Source organism: Dendronephthya gigantea, unplaced genomic scaffold (assembly GCF_004324835.1).
Source record: "Dendronephthya gigantea isolate DGI-Jeju-01 unplaced genomic scaffold, DenGig_1.0 000003F, whole genome shotgun sequence".
NCBI classification, from domain to species: Eukaryota; Metazoa; Cnidaria; class Anthozoa; order Malacalcyonacea; family Nephtheidae; genus Dendronephthya; species Dendronephthya gigantea.
The window spans coordinates 521,889-532,645 of NW_021163013.1; the positions used below are offsets into that span (position 1 = coordinate 521,889).

At 34.7% G+C, this 10,757-nt stretch overlaps 2 protein-coding genes across 2 annotated transcripts; both read right to left on the reverse strand.

Annotated features, from left to right (window-relative positions):
• Positions 1 to 3,375: 3,375 nt before the first annotated feature.
• Positions 3,376 to 5,753, reverse strand: LOC114540556. The gene is made up of 4 exons (XM_028560679.1): positions 5,683 to 5,753; positions 5,085 to 5,148; positions 4,655 to 4,820; positions 3,376 to 4,541 (listed from the first exon to the last, which is right to left on the reverse strand). The coding sequence occupies exons 1-4, from the start codon at positions 5,734 to 5,736 to the stop codon at positions 4,409 to 4,411; spliced, it is 417 nt and encodes a 138-aa protein (XP_028416480.1). The 5' UTR covers positions 5,737 to 5,753; the 3' UTR covers positions 3,376 to 4,408.
• Positions 5,754 to 6,240: 487 nt separating this feature from the next.
• Positions 6,241 to 7,305, reverse strand: LOC114539184. Its single transcript, XM_028559874.1, has 2 exons — positions 7,037 to 7,305; positions 6,241 to 6,770 (listed from the first exon to the last, which is right to left on the reverse strand). Exons 1-2 carry the CDS (start codon positions 7,227 to 7,229, stop codon positions 6,241 to 6,243), a joined length of 723 nt encoding a protein of 240 aa, XP_028415675.1. The 5' UTR covers positions 7,230 to 7,305.
• Between the last annotated feature and the right edge of the window lie 3,452 nt (positions 7,306 to 10,757).

A 10,757-nucleotide genomic window follows, 5' to 3' on the forward strand; every position in this document is an offset into this window, starting at 1 on the left:
ACCCTTTTTTATACGCGCGGGGATGGCTAAATTATGTCATATTGTTATATAGCTTTTATTTTCTATTTACGCGAGGTAGGAGATCTTTACAATGGTTTTAACTAAAGTTCGCTAATGTTCTCTTCTTCAAATTTTGATCTTGATCGTCGTTTAAATTGTTCTTGTCTTCTTCATTGGTTCTGTCGTTGAGTTTTCTAGCGTTTCATAACTTAATCTTTACTCCGCTAGTCCACTGAAGGTTGGGGTGTTGTGCACGCCCTTTTATAGTAACGGTTGAGGGAAACTTGCAGACGTCATCAACCAGAGTGGGCTGATCCTTATCCAACCAATCAGCGTTGTAAGTTAGAGATGTGGGTTGGTCTTAGAAGCTCGTTCCAGCTCTCATATCTTGCTTGTTTAAGGCGTTGTCGCACTAGTCGAGTTGGTCTTCTGCTCAATCGATCGATACTTAAAAATGTTCACAACTTAAAATATTTATCATCAACATGCATTAAAACTATCAAACATTGTTTCTGTGAACCTTATTTTATAACTTAACTATTTATACTACTACTTTAATCGATTTAAACTTCCTCTGACGTAACCCATAAAATGCTCGACCCCGCATTATAAAAAACACATTTGATTGACATAAGAGCTTCGCAGCTGCCTCGAGCATGCATATTTTCAATTATGACAGTTAAACTTGGCAACGACATACGATTGTTGATCCAGATGCGCACGTTTTGACAGGATGATTGATATTTTCACCTTACTACTTAATTCAATCCCACGAAATGTCATGCATGAAAGGAAATGTGATTAATGGTTGCGAATGGGCCGAAATTATATTTACTCAGGCGTCTTGTGGCAAAAATTAATCACTAATCCCTGTCATGCTCTTGCTACTTCTATTTTTATGGCTATTTTTATATGCGTATCTCAATCACTATGAAGCCTTGCGTAACAATCCTCCTCACCTAGAATAAGCTGTCCCCAGCTTCGTGTGAGCTATAACGAACTTAAGTTAACTATATACCATACATATATGTGTCTACAATTTCCCAACTATTTTAATTTTCTTTTGAGCTCGGCGTGGCTATCACGGGCATATTACCAAATACCTAATAACTGAGACTATACGCATAGCACGTGTTGTTTTAATCTATGACAACACTACATAATCGATTATACGAGATACAACTGATCTGAATATGATTTACTTATGCCTATATGTACCTCAGGGGTAATCTAGCTATAATAATGTTATATATATCCAACACGTCAGAATATAGCGATTTAAACCAAAATTAATGTGAAAACAAGGCGTAAAAAATTCTTGTTTTCCTGAGTGTATGTACCAGGGACTTAAACGAAATTATACATTTTGTAGATGCAATCAGAAAGTGTACCCAAAATTATTCAAATTTCATAAAATATCTTATCATTGCAACAGCGAAAATTGTATTCAGATTCTTGGTTGATCAACTCACATAACAGGAAATTATTATAAAGCTCTTCCGACAAAACATCTCTCTGTAATAATAACCTAAACCTATTTATACGTCTTCTTAATAATTCTCCAAAATATTTCAACTCATGCAAACAAATTTTATACGTATAATTCTTAATATTACTGAACTCATTTCATTTATTTTTTAATCGTCATGCACAGCAAACCAAACTCCAAAATGTAGGTTTTCATCGACAATATAAATACCGAGTCTACATAGAGAAAACAAGAATGTGTCTAATATTTAAGCTTTTGGCTTAAAAAAGAATTATAATCCATTACAACAAGTTTGGGAGACCCTTGACTGCCCCGGGGAAAGAGAAAAAACATATTATCAACGAATGACGCAAAACTAAAAGCATCAGAATTAAATGTATGTACTGACCCAAATAAAAACATGCATGCGCTATCCTACGGCAACATGTTTAATGAGCATGCTGAGTGTACCTAAGGAATTTTAGTTGAACAGCTATACTCCCGTGTTTAATATTATCAAACATAAACAAACAAATGATAAACATATACGTGTAACATGAGAATGACAAAAACTTATATTATACAAATCTTAAAATGCGTCCAGTTTCATGTCCATAATACAAGCGTTCTGACCATCAGGAAGGATCCGGAAAACTCTGAGACTTTCGTACGTCTCAATAATCGTATTTCAAAGACCACGGAGGCTTCCACTGGTACCTCTTTGGCTGGACATTTGACGTAGCCATCACATTAGGATAGAGGGAGTACATGTCGTCAAACTCGTCTTGGACTGCAGACTGAGGGCAAAACGACTGTAGTTTCAATTCTAGTTCATGGGAAGTGTAGAGGTTGTGGACAGTTGTCTTGAAGAGACAACCAAAAAATGAAAAAGAGTCTAGCATTGCCATAAGTAGAAGTATTGATGAATACAGAGCGGGCGTTTCCTTCGAACTAGTCATCAGGTCGCTTCAGCACCCGTTTCTAAGCAATGTTTGTAATGTTGATTGTTCTGACTTCTTCTGAGTATATATTGGACTGATTGAGTTTCTGAAAGGCCGATCCTGCACCAAATGTTAAATAGCTTTTATTTTCTATTTACGCGAGGTAGGAGATCTTTACAATGGTTTTAACTAAAGTTCGCTAATGTTCTCTTCTTCAAATTTTGATCTTGATCGTCGTTTAAATTGTTCTTGTCTTCTTCATTGGTTCTGTCGTTGAGTTTTCTAGCGTTTCATAACTTAATCTTTACTCCGCTAGTCCACTGAAGGTTGGGGTGTTGTGCACGCCCTTTTATAGTAACGGTTGAGGGAAACTTGCAGACGTCATCAACCAGAGTGGGCTGATCCTTATCCAACCAATCAGCGTTGTAAGTTAGAGATGTGGGTTGGTCTTAGAAGCTCGTTCCAGCTCTCATATCTTGTTTGTTTAAGGCGTTGTCGCACTAGTCGAGTTGGTCTTCTGCTCAATCGATCGATACTTAAAAATGTTCACAACTTAAAATATTTATCATCAACATGCATTAAAACTATCAAACATTGTTTCTGTGAACCTTATTTTATAACTTAACTATTTATACTACTACTTTAATCGATTTAAACTTCCTCTGACGTAACCCATAAAATGCTCGACCGCGCATTATAAAAAACACATTTGATTGACATAAGAGCTTCGCAGCTGCCTCGAGCATGCATATTTTCAATTATGACAGTTAAACTTGGCAACGACATACGATTGTTGATCCAGATGCACACGTTCTGACAGGATGATTGATATTTTCACCTTACTACTTAATTCAATCCCACGAAATGTCATGCATGAAAGGAAATGTGATTAATGGTTGCGAATGGGCCGAAATTATATTTACTCAGGCGTCTTGTGGCAAAAATTAATCACTAATCCCTGTCATGCTCTTGCTACTTCTATTTTTATGGCTATTTTTATATGCGTATCTCAATCACTATGAAGCCTTGCGTAACAATATGATCAATTACTGCCAAAGCTTCTTTTGCTGTAGCAGAATATGAGAGCTCGGCCGAATTTAAGCTACGACCAGCATATGCGATGACAACTTCCCGGTTATTCTGAATTTGACCAAGGGTCATTCCTAATCCATCCAAACTTGCGTCTACGTATAAATCAAATTGTTTTGTGAAGTCAGGGTAACACAGAATTTAAATTGAATTGAATTTATTAATAATCTGGATAGCAGCTTACAAGAGCTGAAGTATACAAAATTATTTACAGTAAGAATACCCAATATACAAATACACAGTAAAGATATTAAATTTACAACTACACTGTTAAAAATATCTCTGTTATTTTACAGTAAAAAGTACTGGCAGCTTGGACGCCAGAGCAATTACTGTAAAATTACAGAAACTGTATTTTAACAGAAATCTGTTATTTTACAGAAACTTTATGTTAATATATAAACCAGAAAAATAGCTTTAATATACAGTGCAATATACTGTTAATATACAAAAAATCTTAGTTATTTTACGATAAAAAGTACGGCAGCTTGGACACTAGAACTACTGTAAATTACAAGTTAATTTTACAGTAAAAGTACTGTAAAATTACAGAGACTATATTTTAACGGAAATCTGTAATTTTACGGGAATATCATCACGTTATTGTATAAAGATCAAAGTATAGAGCAATAGTTTTTAACATATTATATTAAAAAATATAAAATCATACAACTGTTATAGGGAATTACAGTTAAACATAAAACTGAACATCGAATGTCAGGATAAAATAAATATGGCATTTAATACCATGCAACATAATTTACAAATAAACCTTAGGTGCATGAAACGCAATATTTGATGATAAATGTCTCCTTAAACAGCATTTTTTTATAACAATAACAAAGTAACATATGACAAAATCGTCAAATTATACGGTTTTTAACATCTATATGAACTATCAGTAAGCTCCTTATAAAGTCCATTTGCTTTGATAGTCTTTTAATGTGTTTGCTAAGGTTAAAACCTTAGGGTTAATGGAATGTTGTTTCCCTTTCTTTTTGGATCTTTTGTTCCCTTTTTCTGGGTTTAAATTGAGAAAACATCTATATTTTAAGAAAGAAAAATACGATATTTAAAAATTCTAATTATAAAGTTAAAATATCTGCATTCTTATTTCATGGGTTTTAAAAGATATGCATGTATATCCAATGCTAACCTTTGAATGAATTCCAAAGTAGCTGCTAACTCGTCGGGATATGCTATATTTAACACATAGTATGAGGCAAACAACATCATCATTCCTTCAGCTATGCTTGTGAGAGAGTCGTTTACCACAATACCATCCACCACCAAACAGCACCTTTCCCCCAGCAACTCATCGCCTATTTATGATCCAATTAATAAGGCATAATTTAGTGTTATTCGCAGTCAAGTGCATTCCACTGGGGACAGGCAAATAAGCTATAATTGTGTATTATTTTGTCAAAAATATAGTCAATTGTTTTTCATGTAGTTGAATTAATGGATTAATTAATTACTACCTGGATTAATTTTTCTCCTAGCCTGAATAAAATAAACTTCCTGGGTGGCTATAGCCGGATGGATATATAGATAATATATAATATAACCATAAAACAAACACTTACCAAATACAGATATGTATGGTGTTGTAGGACAGTTTTTCACAACTTCTGTAACAGTGGCAGTTACCTAAAATATACGAAGCTAGAACTTAATAACTGAAATTTCTGACATATTCACCAAAATCCAGTTGAATCAAGCCCATTCATTCACCTCAACTGCATGTGGATATAAGCCGAGTTTAAATAACTTTTAAACCTGTCATGAATGAGTTATATTTATAATATAATACTAACAAATGTATACATTAGTCAATTAAGTATTAAATAAATCTATAGACTTGCCTTATTGTCTGAGTTTAACAATCTGTTTAAGCTAAACTGTAAATTATAAATATTTAAACTCGGCTTATCCACAGTTGAGGTAAATGAATGGGCTTGATACAACAAGCTACTGCACAATTGACAATTCCCCCTTCCAAATTGCCCTTTTCAAAATTTATGTATCTATTGGAGTATCTGATATTTTGGGATAATTGTTACTCAAATGATAGTGTATTGTTCTTATCTAATAACCACTAAACCATCACTATCAGATATCCCAATATCAGATATTTCAAAAGATCAATAATTTTTGAAATGGTCAGTTTACTGCAGTACTTACATCAAATGACTTAATCATAAGCTCTTGAGGTTCTTCAAAGTACGCCAAAAGCATTAGAAATACACCATCAATCTGGGTACTTGCATTTTCTCTGCAGACATAGCAGCTTCTATACGAATAAGCAATTGCTTCAGGTTTTTCTTTGAAGGAACAACACACTCTTTCATGAACTTGAATATGGTATCCGCTTTGTCTCCAATACTTTCTATCATGACTTTCTGGATCTTAAATCCCATAAGAAGTTCAAAATGCTGGAACATGCAATCTTTCTCAAATAAGAAAGGCCACTGGATTTGAACTTCTTGTACTGGCACAGGGTTTGGATCAGTTTGGTTGATTAAAAGACGCTGAGATGTGTACGTATTTTCCATAAATTGCAAAACTTTGTTTTTGTCCTGGTTTTTCTTAGGAAACTCTGAAACAAGCCAATCTTGTTTCGATTTTTGACTGCTAGGTGTCTCGTTTGTAGGAAGCGCATCGGGTTGCCAGTTTATACATCCGTTATGAATCAGCCCAGGTCTTTTTTTCCCTTTGATTTTGGTTTCAGAATCATTATCATCATCCTGGAACACTCAACTTTACAATAGCTTTGCCAGCTTTTCTATTTAGGTTTGCCATCTTTTCTTCAAGTTGTTTTCGCAGCGATTCGTAACCCGAACCAATAACAGTATCACCAATAGTGTCACAGAATGAATCCTTGTACTTGGATACCATCATTTCGGCAATACGGGCCAGGTTTCTTCTTCCAGGAAGTGAGGTGTGCATTTTAATATCATCACATATTATTCGTACCATCTCACGTCTATCACGCGGTGTTGGTCGTACCTTACTGGTACAGGCATCGAGCAAAGATTTAGGAAATTTATTCCAGGGTATTTGGAAATTATTGATCCAGTAGTTACTTGTCTTCCCTCCAGATGCACTATCATTATCTGATTGGATATCAATATCATCAAACTGAATTGGAGTATTTCGTCCGGAACATGGTGAATTAAGTGAACTGGTGTTACTATTCACTGGTGTCGTGTTTGAAGTGTCCTTCCAGGAGGGCAATGCAGGCATAGTTATTTGTGCAACAGAGGCTTTTGCTACAGAAATGTGAAGCATACATATGTTGCATGCAAATATAAGGAAAAGCACAAGCAAAGATAAAACAATACAATGCAAAGAAGCATATGCAACATAAACACAAACCTAAGCACAGGAATCCACAAATTAAAGGAACTTAAAAAGTATTCATTGTTGAATAAAATGTATTCATTCTTAATAGAATGAGTACACGTACATGCTGTGCATAAAATTTATGTTTTAATTTGGTTGTTAATTGTAAAGCCTTATCACCATGCATACACACCTGCCCCACAATGCCGCAATAATTTTCTTATTTGTATCGGTTTAAGCACATCAGTCAAATCTTGCTCTTGAAGAAGTTGTAGATCTTCAACACTATCAACTCCCATCCCAATCAATTTATCTTTTGTTACCTCAATCAAATCTACTGACAACTGGGGAAGTAACTTCTGAAGTAGTTGTACAATCTCATCCATGTCTACAATATCTTGTTACAGCTACTGTAGATCTATGGCAAGATCAAAAATTAGGCTGGCAGAATTGTATATATATATATATATATATATATTAATATATATATATATATATATATATATATATATATATATATATATATATGTAAAGGGTGTACATAAAAAAACTGCAAATGCCATAATTTGTATGCACGAGATCATACATTAGAATTTCATTGCCTGTTGAACTAATTATGTTCCGGCATTTTTTCACATTGTGTGTTTATTTTTTAGTAATGTACACAGAACGTATTTGCAAATCCAAGAAGTGTAATTATTTGCACAGCCATATGGAAATTCTAAGGTGTGATTTTGTGCATCCAAATTATGGAATTTACAGTTTTTTATATACCCTGTTTATATACTTTCGCAAAGTTAGGTAAAGTTACGGCTATAACCCAGCAAACTAGTCTATATAAATATAACCCATGCAACCAAGGTAGCTTTTCAAAAATTTAAGCTAAAACTGCATGTTTTAAAACAATGACTTGCCCTTTCTCCATCGTGTATGCTGGCAAACAGCAGTGTGATTTGAGATCAGACAACTTAACACAACTGAATCCTGACTCTCTACTAACACCAATTTTATAATATCCCATTTCAAAGTGATATTGTGCTGGAACTTTTTTAACCAGAAGGCACACTGTATCATCTTTATGTTGAAAAATCATTATTATTTGACCCAATGCTAAATTACTCTGTTGGCAATCTAGGACAATATAAAAATCTTTTTGGTATTGAATACCATCAATAACTGCCACAGAAGAGGTGACAACTTCTTCATTTATTGAGTTATGGTTGCAAAAGGCATTTTTGATGCTATCATTATACAGATCTACATTAAATGGGATAGCACTTTCAAAATTTGTGCTTGCACCAAAAAGTGAACCATTGTTAAGGTAAGCCTGTAAAAGTTGATGCCGCTCAGCAAATGTGTGACATATATTGATAAAATTCTGGCTGTAGCGAGCACACCTCTTAAAGTATGAATGCTTACTCTCAAAACGAAGAGTCCAAACTCTTATCAATGGACCAAATTGTAAAATAAGTCTTGGGTAGTGTGCCATATAGTGGTGCTTTGGTCTCACTGGCTTGTCAGGAAAGAGTGAAACTCTTTGCTCTAAATAATCTTCAATTTTTACTCTTAAATGTGCAACTTGTGCCAAACTAATTTCTGGTGCACATATAAGCTCAACAACTTCCCTTAGAAGTAGAGTTAACTGCCAGACAGGATCACAGGTGTTGGCAACTCTTGGACCAATATAAAGTGGTAAAAGTTTTAGCAAACACCAGTTCTGAACAGCATGACCACCTAATTTACTACCTTGTTCAGAAATTATACTTGGTTTATTATTGGCATCACTTCCACTATACTTAAACTTTGCCACTATATGATTGAATTGGGCATATGTAAACCACTTGTTAACTTTCACAAAATGGTGTATATACAAGGCCAAATCATAATTAACAACACCTTCAAACAGATCATGGCCTAAACAAGGTGGTAAACCTGGATTACAAACGTGATAATATTTTAATTCATTGAAAATTGAATTAAACTTGATACCCTTATAGTTACCTAAGTCTGGATTACTTTCTACATTTTGCAAGTTGGCATTGTAATTATCAGGGGACCTTTGAGAAAAAGTGTCAAAAATATCACCAAGCTGAATGTTTTTAGTTTCCATAAGACAAAATCTGCACACATATGGAGAGCTGCTAAAGTTTTCTACAAATCCCCCGATAGAATGACTACCTAAATTATCGCCAAGAATCATAGTAACAGTTCCTCGTATGTATTCTTTCTCAACAAGAACACCATGTTCTTCAATTTTTTTCAGATCATTTACCAGGATGCGAAACACGGCATCTTGTCCAAAAAACTTAAAATCGCTTTCTCTTACAAGGAGAACAAGCTGCATTTGATCAATTTGTGATCTATTTTGAGGGTAAATGTTTCCTAATGTTACATAAACAGCTAAAACTTTATGCTTTTTTTTCGCTGATCCCAGAGGATTGACAACTTCAAATGCATCCTGGTAGAGAATGAGCTTTATTGCATTTCCTAGCTCAACAAAAAGAACATTACTTTTGGCCACACTACCATCCATGAAATCTCTTAATATATCATCTGAATTTAAAATAGGATTTGCAAATTGCTTCTTTACACCTGCATCTTTTAGAAGTTCCTGTATCGTTTCAATTATTGGTACATACTCAAAATATCTTTTCACATGATTTTTATCAAAACCTAAGTATATTGTAACAGGGGCAACATATCTGAATTTACTCCTAAAAAACTGTTTTCTCCTATACTCAGTGCTTAGTGCTCCTTTATTCCCATGGGCCAGATTGAATATATCATTTGGCAAAAATTCATTTACAATTTGGTCAATTACTGCACTTCCAACAGACATTTCTCCCAATTTAGTTTTTATATGATGTTTTAAGTGAGTTTGAGACATGTTATGCATTGCCTGCATTTCCTGGATGATCTTTTGGATAGTGCTAGCAGGCACATGATATTTGGCATTTAGTTTCAGGTAAAACAATGCCAAATTTTTAACAAATAACTCACTAATATCCTCTTGGGTATCATCATTTTCAAGATTGTCATTGTTGGATGTCTCTCTGAATCAAAAACCATCAAACTGGCTTAAATTTGAAGTGTTATTAGTTGCTTGGCTATTTACATGTACAAGTAACTCAGAAGACACCTCTCTGTTGGCAGGATTTTTATGACGCCTACTTAGATGAGAAGTAAATGATGATTTTATTTTGAATTTTGAGTTACAGCCGTTAAAAGGGCAAGTTACCTCGACACCTTGGGTAATGTGATCTTTTTGATGAGCAATTAAATCTTTTATGCTTTGTAGAAACTTGGAGCAAAAACTACATTGGCATTGTATCGGCGCAGAGCTAACAGTATTAGATCCCTCTCGCCTTGCATTTTCATGATCTCTTGTAACATGCGATTTGAATGCACTATATGTTCGAAACCTTCGAGCACAATTTTTAACAGCGCAAGGGAACGTTACATTGGCCTCGTTGGAATGAAGCCTGTAATGGTTGGCATAAGCTCCCAGCGAACGACTTCGATGAAAACACGTAGGCGCCTTGCAACGTACATACTAATTAACAATACGGAAATATATAACACAACGAGCATTGAAGCGGAAAGACATAAGTAGTACTTACTAATTCACATAAACACAAACTAGGACACACAGCCTCGAGGAAAGTGGTCACTTCAAAACGACACTCGACTGTCCGATGTTGAGACGCGACTTATCACGCTGATTATCCAACGGTAGGAACGTAAAAGCCTCAGCTCTCGGCAGGAATTAGTATAGAAGATTCTCTGATAAGTACCCAACGGTGTAAAACTTTTAAAACAAATATTTTAGCCTTTTTAGGCACGTAAATGCAGTTCTTTCGCACTTCTCCGGCTTTTCAACCTTTCTTCCGGCTTTGCAACTTTTTGCCAGTGAA